The sequence below is a fragment of the Mus musculus genome, chromosome 16 (assembly GCF_000001635.26).
Source record: "Mus musculus strain C57BL/6J chromosome 16, GRCm38.p6 C57BL/6J".
In the NCBI taxonomy this organism is placed as follows: domain Eukaryota; kingdom Metazoa; phylum Chordata; class Mammalia; order Rodentia; family Muridae; genus Mus; species Mus musculus.
The window spans coordinates 32,099,785-32,117,264 of record NC_000082.6 but is presented as its reverse complement, the minus strand read 5'-3'; the positions used below and the strand labels follow the sequence as shown (position 1 = coordinate 32,117,264).

The 17,480-nt window shown below is 45.1% G+C and overlaps 1 protein-coding gene across 1 annotated transcript; it reads right to left on the bottom strand.

The window, feature by feature from the left end:
• Positions 1–9,196: 9,196 nt before the first annotated feature.
• Positions 9,197–17,476, bottom strand: Cep19 (centrosomal protein 19). Its single transcript, NM_025892.3, has 4 exons — positions 17,154–17,476; positions 14,221–14,298; positions 13,218–13,381; positions 9,197–10,359 (listed from the first exon to the last, which is right to left on the bottom strand). Exons 3-4 carry the CDS (start codon positions 13,345–13,347, stop codon positions 9,998–10,000), a joined length of 492 nt encoding a protein of 163 aa, NP_080168.1. The 5' UTR covers positions 13,348–13,381; positions 14,221–14,298; positions 17,154–17,476; the 3' UTR covers positions 9,197–9,997.
• Positions 17,477–17,480: the final 4 nt, after the last annotated feature.

Genomic DNA, 17,480 nt, shown 5'->3' with positions numbered 1-17,480 from the left:
TTTGCCAAAGGGCTATTCAATATTGAACACACCTTGTTTATAAAGCATGCTGTAGGAAATTCTCTCTCTCTCTCTCTCTCTCTCTCTCTCTCTCTCTCTCTCTCTCTCTCCAGGGAGGGGGGCCGAGACAGGGTTTCTCTGTATAGTCCTGGCTGTCCTGGAACTCACTCTGTAGACCAGGCTGGCCTCAAACTCAGAAATCAGCCTGCCTCTGCCTCCCAAGAGCTGGGATTAAAGGCGTGCGACACCACCGCCCAGCTAGAAGTAAGTTCTCTTACTAAAACATGAAGACACCTCTCTCCTGGAAGATAAATTTATTAGGAAGAGTTTTGTGTGAACAAAGTGTATGTGAAACAGCTTATGGTAAATTGACTGCTTATGTTAGGGTCTACTGACCCAACACCCTGATGCTGCAAGAAAAGAGAACGTCCCAAATTTGGTCACATGTGTAAAATGTTTGCTATCAGCTACATAACAAAATTACCATAAGATATGTTTTGTGGACTTATGAAGCCTCAGGCATCTGTCCTTCCAGGCACTGCCTCCCTTGTCGTCCCTCCCCACCCCCATTCTTCCATGAGGAGGAGGTTGTCATTCTATCAAGTCCTAATTAAGGCCAAGACAAAAGTCTTTCTGAGCCAGCAGTGAATTGCAGGACCATTTAGAACAGGCTTGAATGCTATTCAGTCTACAGCCTGTGGGTAACGGGATTGTGACCCTGCTTGGCAGGGCATGGTCTTCAGTATTTCCAGAGAAGGCACACATCTTAGACACTACCACCTTCCCCAGTGAAAAATCTCTCACATCCACCTTGCTGGTCCCAGAGCTCTCTGAAGCATGTGGTGACCTGCCTGGCTAACCACTCCTAGAGCGAGCACACTGACTGGTTTAGGGCATCTTGCTAGCTCAGTGTCGAGATCTAATCTAAGGAATGCACCACACCCACCTACAGCCGGTGGATTCTCGTGGTGTTTTAGAAGAAAGTTGTAACAACACAAACACCACCATGAAAATGATTACTCAATGGGAGACATAATGGCAAGGATAGTAGACATGGCTAAGCCTTCCTCTTTGATAATCACTACAGGCAGGTAGTACTGGAAATGATAAAACCTTGGCTGGGATGTGGCTCCCTCGGTAGGGTACTTGCCTAGCGTTCCTGAAGCCCTGGGCTCCATCCCAGCACCAAATAAAACTATTCTTACAGGTGTTGCACGCTTGCAATCCCTGCAGGAAAGAGGGCGACGGGAAGATCAGAAGGTGAAGGTTATTTTTAGCTACAAAGTGAGGTTGAGGGCAGCTCGGGGTACACAGGACTCTCTAAAAGTGGAGAGTACAGTGGAGAGCTAGAGAGATGGCTCAATGGGTAAGAGCACTTGTTGCTATTACAGAGGACTGGGTTGAGTTCCCAGTGCCCATATCTGTCAGTTCACAACTACCTGTAACTCCAGTTCCAGGTGATTTTATGTCCTCTGGAAGTACCTCACACACACACACACACACACACACACACACACACATAAATAAAAAGTAAATGAAATAAAACAGGAAAGAGAGTTGCAGGAACATCTGATGTTTTCTTAATGCACTCTTGCTTTTAATAAGAGGGGTTTGAAGAAACTGGAGAAATAAGTTATAAATTCCAGTGATCTCTAAAGACTCTTCACGGATTAGCCCCGCGTCCGACGTTCACCAAATGCTAAATCTCCTTCTGTATTTTAAAGCCCAAACCTGGCCAGTTAAGACATAGAGTCACCGGAACACTCCTGCCCCCTGGTGGCAATGCTCAGAACTGCATGGACAAGGCGGGAGGTGCTCGCGCTAGGGGGTTGGGGGGAGATAATATGTGGAAACCTTGAAAAGAAAACCACGAAATAAATGGTTAATTTTCTTTCTTCCCCGGTGCTTCCTGTCCATCAGTGTCCACTACACCCAGGAGGAAGTGTCAGAAGCCGTCCACCTACTCACAGGAATTGCAGTTCCTCTGTTTTATTTTTTATTTTTGATGCTTTAGTGAACTTGAAATGTGGAACATATCCATGTCTTCCTGTCATTAGGGGATATGATCAAAGTCCAAGCCTTGGGAGAGGTACGGAATCCAGCCAACAGCAATTTATATGAGCGGGCCTACGGGGGCATGGGCAAGTGAAGGGACAGGAAAAGAATTCAAGATTGAACAAAGCTGTAAATTGATTATTTGGGTTTAATTAAGGGGAAAAGCAGTTGGGTTTTGGAAGTTCCTCCAACCATGTTAGGTGGAAAGGAGCTTGAAGAATTAGGCTCAGGGGAAGGGCATTACAACTCCAACCCCGTTGGCAGGGCATTTCTCTTCTTTTAAAAGCCCAGTATTGGACTTGTATATGGGAATGGGAGAGGGAGGTAAATGAGGGAGGGACAGAAGTAACACAAAGAGTCTGGAGATGGGATTTAGGTAAACCGAAAGAGCGGGAGCCAAGTCTTCGCATTTAAATGGTGAAGCCCTACTCTAGCACAGTCCCTCTGCAGCTGGCTGCAGTCCTGGGACTTGCGTGTATGGTAGGTGATGGGAAGGGTTTAGAATCTGCTGTCAGTCTGCAAGTTGCTTTCGCAGTTAGCCCTGGATCCCATCCCGAAGGTTCTGGCTCCCCCCCCCCCCTTTTTTTGCTAGGGTATCCAGGTCGTATGTGATGGTTAGTCTTTGTTTTCAAGACAGGGTTTCTCTGTGTATCCCTGGCTGCCCTGGGATTCACTCTGTACACTAGGCTGACCTCGAACTCATTGAGACCTGCCTGCCTCATCTTTCCGAGTGCTGGGATTAAAGGCGTGTGCCACCACCGCTATGTATGATGGTTAGTTTTATTCGTCAATTTGACCCAATCTAGAATCGCCTAGGAAGGGAGTCTGAAGGCGGAGCTGCCTACATTAAGTTGGCCCTCAAGCATGTCTGAGGAATTTTCTTTTCTTTTTTCATTCTTTCTTTCTTTCTTTTTTTTTTTTTTTGTTTTGTTTTTGTTTTTTTTTTTTCGAGACAGGGTTTCTCTGTGTAGCCCTGGCTGTCCTGGAACTCACTTTGTAGATCAGGCTGGCCTCGAACTCAGAAATCTCAATAGAGGTGGAAAGACTCCCTTCCAATGTGGGCGGCACAGTTTCCTGGGCTGGGCGCCAGACAGTAAAGACTGGGCTGAGACGCGTACGTGGGTACACTTGTTCTGGTTGTCATGTGACCAGCTCTTGGAAGCCTCTGCCACCGGAACCTCCAGGGACTGTAGTGTAGTCTGAGGTTGTGAGCTAGAATAAACGAACCCCTTAGTTGTTTTTGTAAGGACACCTCATGGAAGGAATAGAGAGGAATCTAATCCAGTATGCCACAGCGCAGATGCTCCACCATTGATTTCGCGATGTCTTCCTGGCGGCCACGTGGGTTGTTTCCAGGGGCCCCCAGCCGTCCGAGTCCGCTTCTCACTCCTTTTCAGCTCAGGATCGTCTCGCTGGAGGAACGCAGTGCTTCCCCATTTTAGAATTGGAGCTCACTTCCTATTGAGCAAAGCTTCCTCCTGGTTTCAGTTCTTGCCGCGCCTTGCAGGAGAGAGCAATTTTTTCCACAGAAAGAAGAAGTAGATTAATCTGCCCCAGTCCTAAGTAAACACACCCATTTCCCGGATGGCCGCACTCTGCCTCACCCAGTAGTACTCAGGCCTAAGTGCTGCTTGGTTGTACTAATGCTTCTGGCAGCAGACAGGCCCCTCCCATGGAATCATTTACCACTGCATTACTGGCCCAGTGTATCCTCCAGTTTTCTGGGGTTACATGATTCTTGGTATCAACACTGCTCATTCCTCTGCATTCTAAATAGATAAATTTACCTTTGAGAATAAACCGGAACCTAGTCAGGGTTTCTCTGTGCAGCCCTGGCTGTCCTAGAATTCATTCTGTAGACGGCACTGCCTCCCAAGAGCTAGAATTAAAGGCGTGCACCACCACCTCCTGGCTCAACCCGGTCTCCATCTTAAAGTGTCTCGGTTGCTTTAGCCTACATCAGTCCTTCCTTCTGTGGAATCTCTAGTGACAATGCCTTCTACATGCTTAGTGCCTGCATAAAGGTGAACCTGGGAGCCACGATGTCCAAGGGTTGTGACTGTGGGACGGTTTGAATGGAAGGTTGGATCTGATAGAATTACGTTATTATGAGTGTTTCAGAGAGCCACAGTGGGATTGTGGTGGAGTTAACAGAATGATGGATTGTGGGTTTCCAAAACTGAAGAACAAAAGCCTAGCACAGTGGTTGGGGTGTGTGTGTGTGTGTGTGTGTGTGTGTGTGTGTGGTGGTGGGGGGCAGAGGGTGTGGTGCGGGGGGAGGGGGGAAGGACTGTTAGCAGAGTCTCAGTCCTACCCCTTGGCTCATGAATCCGAATCCCTGAGACAGGGATCTATCTGTGCTGTGATGACGAGTCTGACCATCCTCAAGATTGCAATCCACTAGCTTGAGTTAGAGGCTTGAAGGTCTTGTCTTGAGAAAGCAGTCTGTTTTGTACTCAGAAGTCTGAGAAGGTGTGAGACGGGTTGATAATGCCTCTCCCACTCTCTGCACTGGGCAAGCCCCAGAGAGATGACTTGGTGGACAGGGGACCAACTGCCAAGCTGATTCCAGTATGATTCATGAATCTGCCTGGAGGGAGGAGAGACCTGAGAGTGGTCTTCTGATGTTCTTCTCCATCCCCACTTTTAATTAAATATTTAATTAAATTAATTTAATTAAATTAATTAATTTTATCTTTATTAAAAATACAACTGAGCCGGGTGTGGTGGCACACGCCTTTAATCCCAGCACTCGGGAGGCAGAGGCAGGCAGATTTCTGAGTTTGAGGCCAGCCTGGTCTACAAAGTGAGCTCCAGGACAGCCAGGGCTATACAGAGAAACCCTATCTTGAAAAATAAATAAATAAATAAATAAATAAAAAATAAAGCTGTTACCCGTGCAAGAGCTGATGAGTATTCTATTAATTCAGGAGGTTTTTTTGTTTGTTTGTTTGGTTGGTTGGTTTTTCCTCAGGGATGACCAATCATACAGATGTGGATGTGATGCTGAGGCCAGAGCCTGTAGTGTTACAGGAGAAGGTGCCAGGCTTGGCAGCAGACAGGCAAAGGCCTAGGATTTGTAAGATGGGAAAGAAGAACTGTTGGGCCCTTCCCTATGGGATGACAGATTTTCAGCCTTGAGAATAAAATGAAGTCAGAGGAGGGAAAGAACTCCAAGGATAAAAAGTTGGGAAGCTATTGAGCATACATTTTGGGGGGTTTTGTTGTTGCTGTTTGTTTGTTTGTTTTTCTGGTTTTTTTTTTTGAGACAGGTTTCTCTGTGTAGTCCTGGTTGTCTTTGAACTCAGAGATCCACTTGCCTCTGCCTCCTGAGTGCTGGGATTACAAGCATGCACCTCCAAGCTTGGTTTGAACATAATTTTCTTCCTTTCTCTTTTCCTCTTGCTCCGGCTCCAGCTCCCTCCAGCCCAAAGATTTTTAATTTGTTTTTCATTATAGGTGGTTGTGAGCCACTATGTATGTGGTTGTCTGGGATTTGAACTCATGACCTCTGGAAGAACAGTTGGCACTCTTAACTGCTGAGCCATCTTACCAGCCCAAGCATAATTTTCTATAAAATGTGACTTGGTCATACAGTGTCTTAATTCTATGAAACTGATTTGCATACAGGGGCTCCTTTGGGCTTGCACCTTCTCCTCCTCAGTCTTTCAGGATCTGTGGTAGGTGATGACGTCAGTGGTGACATCATCGAAGACTGACCTCGCCTCACCCGCTTTGTCTGCTGCACTGACAAACAACGAATGGTATTTTTATGGGCAGGCCTTCCTACTGAAATGTGAGCTTTCTCATCCTCTGTGTTCCCGTTAACGGGGATAAGCGCTTGGCATCCTGTCAGTGCTTGAAATGATTTAGACGAATAAAAAAACGACTCTAACTCAGATTCTGAAAAGGCATCTAGAGGCTGAGCGAGGCTCCCCATGGATGTCAACCGAGGCACACTGATTATGTCATCAAACAGATGACAGCCTTGTGCTACAGGATGAAAGGCTCGCTTTGATAGGTTAAAAAACAAATACTGCCCTCTGATGGTAGGTTTGTTTCTTTCACATTCTGTTTTAGCAGCAATAAACATTCTGCTTCTGGTTGGTGTGTGTTTGTTTGTTTTTGGGTTTTTGAGACAGGGTTTCTATGTAGCCTTGGATGTCCTGGAACTAGCTCTGTAGACCAGGCTGGCCTCGAACTCTGGGATCCACCTGCCTCTGCCTGGTATTAAAGGTGAGTGCCACCGCTTGGCCTGCATTCTGCTTTTCTTTGTTTTGTATACAGCATTCTGCCTGCATGTGTGCCTGCAGGCCAGAAGAGGGCATCGGATCCCATTACAGATGGCTGTGAGCCACCATGTGGGTGCTTGGAATTGAACTCAGGACCTCTGGAAGAGCAGCCAGTGCTTTTAACCACTGAGCCATCTCTCCAGGACTACATTCCTACTTTTCTTAGGTAAAAATATAGTGGGTATTGTGGTTCCCAGCTTCCAGCAGCTGAGAAGCTGAGACATGAGGCCTACTGAGGACAGCCTGAGGTTCAGTGAGATGCTGTTTCAAAAAAGGAGGCTGGAGAGATGGCCCAGTGGTTAAGAGTGGTTAATAGAGGACCTGGGTTCAATTCCTAGCATACACATGATGGCTCACAACTGTCTGGAACTCCAGTCCCAGAGGATCCAAGGCTCTCTTTAGCTCTCCAAGGGCACAAGGCACATATGTGGTTCACATGAATATATGCAGCTACTTATGCATTCATGCACATTAAATAAAGAGATAACTACATTTAAAAAAAAAGTAGTTAAAGGGCTGGAGAGATGGCTCAGCGCTTAAGAGCACTGACTGCTCTTCTAGAGGTCCTGAGTTCAATTCTCAGCAACCACTCGGTGGCTCACAACCATCTGTAATGGGATCTTTCCTTACGAGCTGCCAGTCCCACCTTAGGTATGTGGTGGAGAGAACGGGAGAAGAGGAAAGGGAGGAGATTAGAGGGATTGGATACAAGGAACCTTGAGGATTGTAGTAAGATTTATTTTCTTCCCTTACTCAGTCTCATTTATACTATTGCTCGAGCTGAAGCTGGCCTGCCTTTGCCTCCCAGGCACTAGGATTACAGGCATTACCATGTCTATCAAAAAATTATCAATTTCATTTTTAAAAACTGATATGTAAACACACACAAATCTTCCCATCAGTGTGGTATCATTTTAGAAATTTTATCTCCTCTATTTCTGTACTTCATTATCAGAAACAAAAGATACCTTTGTCTTGTTGAAGACAGGATTTCAGTGTGTAGGGTAAGCTAGTCTTGAACTCCGATTCTCCTGCCTTAGTGCAGAGCACCTTGGTTTCAGGCATGTGCCACCATACTAAAGCTAATGTTGGACTGATCAAACTATAAAAACTCTCTAGCACCTAGCATATAATTGGGAAGAGGACAATGTAATTAAGTAATATTTAATAGGGGGCTAGAGAGATGGCTCAGTAGTTAAGAGCACTGCCTGCTCTTTCAGAGGTCCTGAGCTCAATTCCCAGCAACCTCATGGTGGCTCACAACCATGGGATCTGATGCCCTCTTCTGGTGTGTCTGAAGATAGCAACAGTGTACCCACATACATGAAATAAACCTTTAAAAAAAAAGTAATATTTAATAGTAGCAACCATAGAATTCTTGGCTTTGGTTGAAATTTCCTTCTAAGCCAATAGGCATATAACCAAGTTATATTTGGCTGCAATTAACAAGGTCATGGACAATGAGGAATTAGCAATCAAATATGCTAATGTAAGAATTCTCACCCTAAAAACTCAAAGTTTCCTAAGTCAGGTGTCCACGAAATAAGGAGCATTCATTTTACCTGAAGAACACTCCTCCTGTCTTGAACATGTACTATCAATGGAGACCATTACAGAATACTTGAAATTCACCAAAAACAAAACAACAGCAACAACAACCCCTAGAAAATCTAGAGAAAATGGATACATCCTAAGATATACATAACAAATGCTTCTATTAGACCTACCTGCTGGCAAGGCTTTGAAGCATTTTCTCGATTGATGATTAATGCAGGAGGGCCCCTCCCAGTGTGAGTGGGACCAGCTCTGGGCAGGTGTCCTGGGCTGTATAAAAAAGGAAGCTGAAGCCTGGTAGTGGTGGAAACAGCGGTGGTGGTGGTGGTGGTGGTGTCGCACACCTTTAATCCCAGCACTCCGGAGGCAGAGGCAGGAGGACCTCTGAGTTTGAAGCCAGCCTGGTCTACAGAGTGAGTTCCAGGATAGCCAAAACAAACAAAACAAAGACAACAACAGCAGTAGCAGCAGCAACAACAACAAAACCCAAGCAAATAACAAAAAGAAAAAAAGGAAGAAAGAAAAGGAGAGGAAGTTGAGCAAGGCATGAGGAACAGGCCAGGTAGCATCACTCCACGGTTTCTGCTTCAGCTCCTGACTTCCCTCAATAGCTAACTACAATCTGTACGATGACATAACCCTTTCCTCCATGTTGCTTTTGGTCATGGTGTTTATCTCAGCAACAGAAAACAAATTAGGGTAGAGATGAAGATTTGTCCCTATGACATAGGACCCTAAAGATTCCTTAAAGAAAAGACCCTAAAGATTTTACAAGAAACTCCTCATACCCGATAAAACACTTTCAGCAAAGTAGCACATTATAAAGTCAATGTAAACCCACTAGTCTTTCTATTTACAAATCATAAACTTGCCTAGAAAGAAATCCGTAAACATCAAGCCCACCCTTAGCTGAGGAGTAGTTGGCCGCCACTGCCAGAGGAGGGAGACTTCAGTCCATGGTAGGTTGCCCTCGCTCCAGTGGATAGCACCCTCCACCCACGCACACAGAGAAAGCACACACTAGCTGGACTCTGTGTTAAAAAGAAGTCTTGAAGGCGGGAAGGGGGTTGGGAGGGGGGAACTGTCAGGGAGGGATCAGAGCTGGGGAGTGGGCAGGAGAGGTGCTCTGAACACACCGTATTCACGTGTGAAACTAACAAAGAATTAACAAACAGCCTAACTAAGGAGGTAAAGGCACTCTAGAGTCTGCCAACACACACAAACCAGCAACACCCCCAAAACACCAACACCCCCAAACCTGGCAAACAAAACACCAGACTGAAGAAAAGCCAGTAAGACTTATCACTTACGGTCACAGCTTTATTCAATGAATAATAGTTTCCTTGTAGAAAACATACGATTTCTATCAATCAGATAATATTCTAGTAAGAACAAACACATCTGCACACAGAGGATTTGTGAGGCCGAGATCTTTGTACATCTAAACTCACAAACAGGTCTGAACAGTAGTACCTATCACTCATTGTGGGAGGACTTGCCACTGTACAAACCAGCCTTTCGCAGGAAGTGGCTCTGGGTTTCAGAGTAACGTTAGACCATATTTCCTGATTGCGGAGTAGAACTGCCTGCCATCCGCCACATGTACTCGTAGCTGTGAGACGTTCTGCATTTACAGGTGCTCCTGTCTACCCCAGAGTTAATGCACATAGAGTCCTGAAGAACACAGGTTAATTCCAATCTTGTCAAACTATAATTACTCACCATTTCTCAGATTCTCCCATTTCTTGTCTCTTTACCACACCCTTCCCTCTTTGCTTCATCTTGATTTCTACAAAAACATCTGTAGCATTTCAGGGCCAAGCATGGGCCCCTTTCCGCTGAGGGAAAGCCTCCCCTTTGTCAAAATCTGGCTCTTATCTTTTTCCTGAGTAATATTATTAAAATATCTTTTTACAAGTCCTTGAGTTCCCTTTGCTGTCGCCTGTCAACGCCTTGAAGGCAGATTCCCACCTTGTATTTCTGTGTTTCTCATAGGCCTACGTAGCACATGGAAGTGTCCTGGTTTTATAGATCGCTAGTGTTTCAGCGTTTTCTAGAACTGATCTTTGTTCTCTGAGGAAACGTGGAGCGCTTCCTCAGAAGTCATCCACTGACGCTGTGTCCCAGCTGCAGGACAGCAGCTGTTCATCCTGAGGGAACTCCACCTCGACGTCGTACACAAAAGTGGGGTCGTCCTTTCTCTTCTGATTTTTCTCGAAAAGCTCATCCATGATGCTCTTCCTTTTGGCGAGCTCCTTGTCGTCCAGTTTGTTCAGGTCTTCCTCGGGATCGATGGTCGTTTCCCGCCGAATCTGTTCCATTGTTTCTGCCAAGCTCTGCCCCTGCAAGGAACCTCGCAAAAAAACAAACAGCTTCTCCAGCTGCTTCAGGGGCACCTGTTCCAGGTAACTCTTGTGCCGTGGGTTATTCTTTAACTGTTCCGCAGCTCTGGTGCAATCTAGGAGGGAGAAAAGCGTATGTAGAACACACATCACACCCATTGCACACCACTGCAAGGACTAAAACAGACCAAAACCCTGAGGTCACTGGCTCCAAGGTAGCCCACTGGCTGACGGGGTTTACAAATCAATTACGCTTTAGAACCGTCCTTTTATGATCAACTGAGTTTTAACACTTCTCAGTTACACATGCTGGCTGTTACGTGGCAGCCCACTCACATTGAAACATTCCACCTGACAGGGAAGTTCCTTCAGACAAGAAGTAAGCAACTCAAAAGAACTCCAGGAAAGCCCTAAAACGGACCAGATTCACCAGGCCCCTCCCTTTCCGAGGATAAACAATAAAAACTGCTGAGGGACGGTCTCAATAGACTCTTGAGACCTGCCAAACAGCTTAAACAAAAGGCACCCTCTATCCTCTTGAGCTGCCTGCAGGCCCAGCAGTGAGCTGTCACCAATGCTGGGGTGGCCTTGGTGATTTCTGCTCCTGTGAGTAGCCCCACCCATACTCCTTTGGTAACCCCAGTAAAGCTTGTTGGTTCATCAAATTGAACTTCAATGGTATTCACACATTGGTCATGGCTCACTATCTGAAATAAATACACAGAAATATGTTGCTTCAACCTAGGAGAAGTTTATCATATAACACACACATGCCTGTAATCCTAGCATCTGGAAGAGTTAGGAGGATAGAATGTTTGAGGCTAGCCTGGACTACTTAACTAGATCCTACCTTAAAAGCAAAAAAATACAACAGGCTGAGTTTGGTGGTATATGTTTATAATTGTTTCTCATCCCAGCATTAGGAGGCTGAAGCAGGAGGGTACTCATGAGTTCTTGGTCAGTCAAGGTGAAAAAGAGAGATCTTGTCTCAAAAAAAAAAATATATATAAATTTTAAAAGGGTTTATTTTTACTTCATATGTTGAGTGTTTGTCTGAATGTATTTATGTGTACCATATGTGCAGTGCTGGCAGAGACCAGTAGAGGGTGCTGGACTCCCTGGAGCTGGATTTGGAAGACGGCTGTGAGCTGCCATGTGGGTGCTGGGAACTGAATCCAGGTCCTCTTAAAGAACAGCAAGTACTCTTAACTGCTGAACCATCTCTCCAGCCCCCAAATACAACATTTTAAATAAATAAATAAACAAACCTAACTTTGGTGTGGAGAGAAAAGGAAGAAATCTTTTTTTCTTTTTTACTTTCTTAACCTAAAATTACTTAGTAGAGATGTTAAAAACTTTCAACTGAAGAAAATGTCTAAAGATAAAAAATGGCATGGCTTTTATTTGTTTTAGAGACAATGTAGCCTTTGCTGGGTTAGAGTTCACTCTGTAGGAGTAGGTTTGGCCTCACATTCAGAGATCTACCTGCCTTTGCCTCTGAGTGCTGGGACTGAAGCCCCCTACCCCTCCTGCCAGGAAAAAAAAAAAGGCATAGTTCTTAAAAGGCAGCTGTGTGACACTAATAAAATGCTTTCTACAAATAAAAAATATTTGGAGAGAGAAGGAAATTTAGTATCATTAAACAGTAGTATATCATTTAACTCATATAACTATTCTAAAATATTAAATCACCAATTCTGTAACTGTTAAAAAGTATAGATTGGGGAGATTGTCTTCATTAGATCTTCTATTGCTGTGATAAAACACCATGATCAAAAGCAGCTTGGGGAGGAAAGGGTTATTTCACTTACACTTTCATATGACAGCCCTCACAGAAGAAGGCCAAAGCAGGAACTCAAGCAGGGCAGGAACCAACCTGGAGGCAGGAGCTGATGCAGAGGCCTCGGAGGAGCCCTGCTTACTGGCTTGTTCCCCATGGCTTGCTCAACCTGCTTTCTTATACCACCCAGGATCATCAGCCTGAAGTGGCCCCACCCACAGTAGGCTGGGCCCTCCCACATCAGTAATCAATCAAGAAAATGGACCACAGGTCTGCTACAGATCAGTCTGTTGGGGGTTTGCTCTATTGACATTCCCTCTTCCTGAATGACTCTAGCCTATGTCAGGTTGACCTAAAAACACCAGCACAGAAACTGAGAACAGTTAGTGAGCTCACAAGGATCACAGGCCAGTCCCTGATGATTTAAACCTAGGGCTGTTGAACTCTGAGGAACCTGTCATTCCACTGCACAAAACTAAAATATTCGCTCCTCCCTCTCTCTCCCCTCCCTCCCTCCCCTTCCTTTTCCCTCTCAGTGGGACTGGATCCAGGACCCTGCACCCACTAGGTCAGTGTACCACAACTAATTTACATCCTTCCCCAACCCAAACATTTTTGGTTTTTTGCTTTAATTTTGAGACAGGTTATCTCAAGTTATCCAGACTTATTTCGCATTTGCAATTTTCCTGCCTTAGCTGTCTACATTGCTTGGATTATTATAGGTGTATGTTATTAGACCTGATGGTGTCAGGTTATTTATTTTTTTTTTAAATATTTATTTATTTATTATATGTAAGTACACTGTAGCTGTCTTCAGACATCCCAAAAGAGGGCATCAGATCTTATTACGGATGGTTGTGAGCCACCATGTGGTTGCTGGGATTTGAACTCTGGACCTTTGGAAGAGCAGTCGGGTGCTCTTACCCACTGAGCCATCTCACCAGCCCCATCAGGTTATTTTTATTAAGTGACTTAATAATTAAGACAGACGGCAAGGGCCAGAGAGATGGCTCAATGGTTAGGAGCACTTGCAGGGTTTCCAACTTTAGCAACAATCAGGTTTGTTACGTTAGCTACAAGGAATCTGATGCCCTCTTCAGGTCTCTAGACACCCACGCACATAGACACATACATACATACATAAATAAAAATAAATAGAGAACTAGACAGGAGGCAAGATAAAACAAGGGGTACCTGAGAACTTTGAAAAGTTTCGGACAGGCATGATACGCTGGCGGCTCTTTCCTTCGGTTTCATTCTCATAAATCAAGATCACAGCTGGAGGCTGGAACCTAACTCCACATTTCTTGGCAATGTATTTCATCTTCTCGTGTAACTCAGGGTAAACTGGAAGAAACCTGATACAAATAGGACAGTTGTACAACAATTTCCTGAAGAAGAACAACCAAATCGAGGGACCTGCTGAATAAACCTTTTCCCCTTCTCCTCCGTGGGTCTGGCTGTGGACTAGCCCCAGGATTGTATCCTTACACAGTGTGAGTCTTGGTCTAGGTTTGACTCAGTTCGTTGGATCTCTGAGTCGGTAATGACATTCGGCCTGGACCCCTTAGTGTGCTGCATTCGTACCAGAGACTACACACTGACCTCCTGGGAGCCCAAGAACTGACCGGCTGGCCTTCAGAATAATTTGATGTTTCAGCTAAAGGATCTCTGATTCAGCCTCTTTGTTCCTTTAAACTTTTTCCTTTTTCCAGACAGTATCTCATGTGGTCCAGATTGGCTTTGAATTTGTTATGGAGTGGAGGATGACCCTGGATTTCTGATCCTCCTGTCTCTATTTGCCAGTGTTAGAATTACAGTATGTGCTACTAACCTTGGTTTAGGGCTTGCTCAAGATGGAACCCAGGGCTTCAAGCATAACAGGCAAGCACTGCACTGGCTATGCCACACCCCCAGTACTTTTGATTTTATAAACATTTAGTGTTGAGAAGTCCACTAGACCAGGTCTAATCACCTTGTGCTTTTCAAATTCTTTCTTTCTTTCTTTTTCTTTTTTTTTTTCAAGATAGGGTTTCTCTGTGTAGCTCTTGTTGTCCTGGAACTCTGTAGACCAGGCTGACCTCAAACTTAAGAGATCCACCTGCCTCTGCCTCCCGAGTGCTGGGGCTAAAGGCATGTGCCACCACTGCCTACCCCCACCAGTTCTTTTATTTATCAAGAGGTTAGTTCTACTTACCAGGTATCTTCCCTGTTAGTCTGTTTGCTCTAGGAAGGCAGGAATTGTGTCCATTTTCATTAAGCTCTCAGTACAAGTCTGGAACATAGTAAGGGTAATCTTGTTCAATGCTGTGTAGTAATACAAGCAAGGTTACTATGTATCTTTCTGGGGCATTGGGGAGGAGTTAAATGCTGTTACACACTGTTAAATAATAGGAAGTACTGTTAACTGTTGCTAGAATTGTTAGTTTGCATTGAGGCTTCTTTAAGACCATCTAGGGCAACATTTTCACAGGCCCTTCTCTTATAGCAGCCTGAGGTGGGACAGTCATTCCTTTCCTCCTAACTGTCCAGACTCTTTCTTTCTCTGTTTCTGTTTCTCCGAGGATACTATAGGCGCAGCTGAAGACCGCCATCACTGCGAGCACTCCACCAGCCTGCACAGGCCTTAGAGAGCAGCATGCTGAGCAGGAGCCTCGGTGCGCATTAGTAGTCCTTCTGCTTTCACTCTAGACAGAGGAGCAGTCATGGTGGTGGCTCCGATGCAGACCACAGTATCCCTCTGCATGAGGGGTTGTGTCATGATTGCTGCAAACATCCTTGCCTCACATCTGGCTGCTCACTTCCGGACTCACCTGGACACGCCCTCATTGTGCTGCTCCGGGTGTTCCGTGTTATAACATGAGGCTCATTAAAAGACGGTTAAAGTGGCCTTTTCTTTCCTGCTTTTGATCGTTAGTGTTAGGAGACCAGACTGAGCTATCAGCACAAGGAAGAAGAGATGGTAAAACTGGCACACTGGTAGCAGCTTCCATCCTGACAGTAGCAGTTGAAGCCCCAAGAGGGCAACAGAAGGTCCCAGAGAGTAAGTAACCAAAGTGGAAACACTGGAGTAGAGGCAGCGGAAGTTATGAGAACTAGATGCTGAAGAGTTTCAGGAAGCTTCCGGGCCTTAAGCGATACTACTAGCCATTGTAGGAATGGAGTGTCACAACTGTAGTCCAGCAGATGTTGTCTTCTGGTGGCACTCACAGCTGCTGGACGAGGGGCATTACAGTATCTGGCAAATGCTTGCCAAATGGATGCTAATAGCATCTGACCTGAGCACCCAGAGCCATGCGTCACTAGCGTCTAAATCAGGAGGCCTAAGTCCCTACCTCTCAGTGTCTGGAACTGTCATCATCTAACGTGCTAGTCCAGGCCTTGGACACTCAAGGGCCTGGGAACTTCTACTCATGATTTCTATCCAGCTAGAGCAAACTGACCCCAGTCAGCTGACAACATAAGGATCAATAGCGAAACATAAGGATCAATAGCGAAAATGGCAGATCTGAAAGGCATCGTTCCTTATGCCTGTAATCTCAGAACTCAGAAGGCCAAAACAGCAAGATTGCCCTGAGTTCCAGGACAGCTGTTTGGGAACTCTGGTCCCTTACTTCTCAAAAAAAAAAAAAAGGGGGGGTGGGGGGGTTTGTAGGTAATCAGCCTCTCCACATTCAAAACAGTAATGTTTGTTTGGCTTTTACCTCTGCTCATTTGTCCTACTATAGTATTTTTCCAGGTATAAGAAACCCAGACATGGGCTGGTGAGATGGCTCAGTGGTTAAGAGCACTGACTGCTCTTCCAAAGGTCCTGAGTTCAAATCCCAGCAACCACATGGTGGCAAACAACCACCCGTAATGAGATCTGATGCCCTCTTCTGGTGTGTCTGAAGTATACTTATGTATAATAATAATACAGTATACTTATGTATAATAATAAATAAATCTTTAAAAAAACCAGATATTTTCAGATTAATACTTTCTGCTCTCTCTTTCCATCTCTACCCTCAGTGGCAAAGTACACTTAATTACAAGAATTGCTTAGGGCTGGCGGGATGGCTCAGTGATTAAGAGCACCAACTGCTCTTCTGAAGGTCCTGAGTTCAAATCCCAGCAACCACATGGTGGCTCACAACCATCCGTAATGAGATCTGACGCCCTCTTCTGGTGTGTCTGAAGACAGCTACAGTGTACTTACATATAATAAATAAATAAATCTTAAAAAAAAAAGAAAAATAGGAATAAAAGTGAGAGAAAGAGAAAATGAAATGTTCATCTAACTTCTATTCTTTTTTCTAGCTATATGTATGTCACATACATATATGCATAAATATAAATACATATATAGACTACAGTTTAGTTTTATCTCATACATACGGTTTCCTGTATTAAATGCAAATTTTATGGTTGCTAGGTAGATTTATCATATAGGATCACAGTCTGTATTCTCACCCTACTGACAGATGTGAGATTTTTACTCCTATGAGGTCAACCATAATAAAGTGCTGCCTTTCACATTGCTGGGCTTTGCCTTTGATCTGAGCCAATGCCCAGACACTATTCCCAGTTCACCTCACTAGAGTGTGATGTCAGTAAACTTTCCAGACACTATATGGTCTACAAACATAAGCAAAGGGCCACACTTGTGAATAGAGTCGATAATAACGTAAGGTCTTCACTAAAGAGTTTTCCTTTTAATTTATTATTATTATTGTTGTTGTTGTTTCAAGTCAGGATTTTCTGTGAAGCTCTCGCTGCCCTGGATTCACTCTGTAGACCAGGCTGGCCTCAAACTCAGAGATCTGACCGCCTCTACTTCCCGGGTGCTGAGATTAAAAGCATACACCACCACTACCTGGCCTTTTTTTTTTTTTGTTTTTGTCCATATTTCTTAATAGCATGTTTGTAGTGCTATATTACACTATCCTCCCACTTTCGAGACCCCATAACCTGCCTGCCGTTCAGCACCAGCACTAGGTCAGCTAACGCACTGGGAGGAATGACATTACATTTACCTAATGTATTTTTACCTGATATACTTTTCCTACTAGAGATTTGTTCCCCACAACACCGAAGGGAATACTGAGGTCCCGATTCATGTCCTCACCAATGCAAGGCGACCCTACTTACCCTTGAAGAAGTACAGGAAGTGCACATCTGAACAGCAGTGAGGGGGTGGTTTCCATCCTACTGCACTGCACAGAGGAGCTTAGGTCGACTTTGAGGCGAGGTGGAGCCTGACGCTGCAGGAAACGGCGATAGCCATAGCCTACAGGAATAACCATGGGGTGAACTCAGAGGCAGGGGGCTCAGCCCGCACGCATCCGGTTGTGGGCAGGAAGCGGGGCTGAGCGCGGGGAGTGCGGTCCTAAGGCAGCTCGCCCGGTCCAAGGGCCCACCTAGGCGCCCCGAGGATCGTTCCCAAGGCAACAGAAGGCTCTCAATTTGCGCTTGCGC

What these genes read in the sequence shown, in the direction of transcription:
- Cep19 (NM_025892.3), bottom strand. Translation starts at nt 13,347, where the DNA reads ATGAAATACATTGCCAAGAAATGTGGAGTTAGGTTCCAGCCTCCAGCT. An exon ending in AAACTTTTCAAAGTTCTCAG is followed by an intron (nt 10,360 to 13,217) that starts GTACCCCTTGTT and finishes TCTCCCTCCTAG; the next exon opens with ATTGCACCAGAGCTGCGGAA.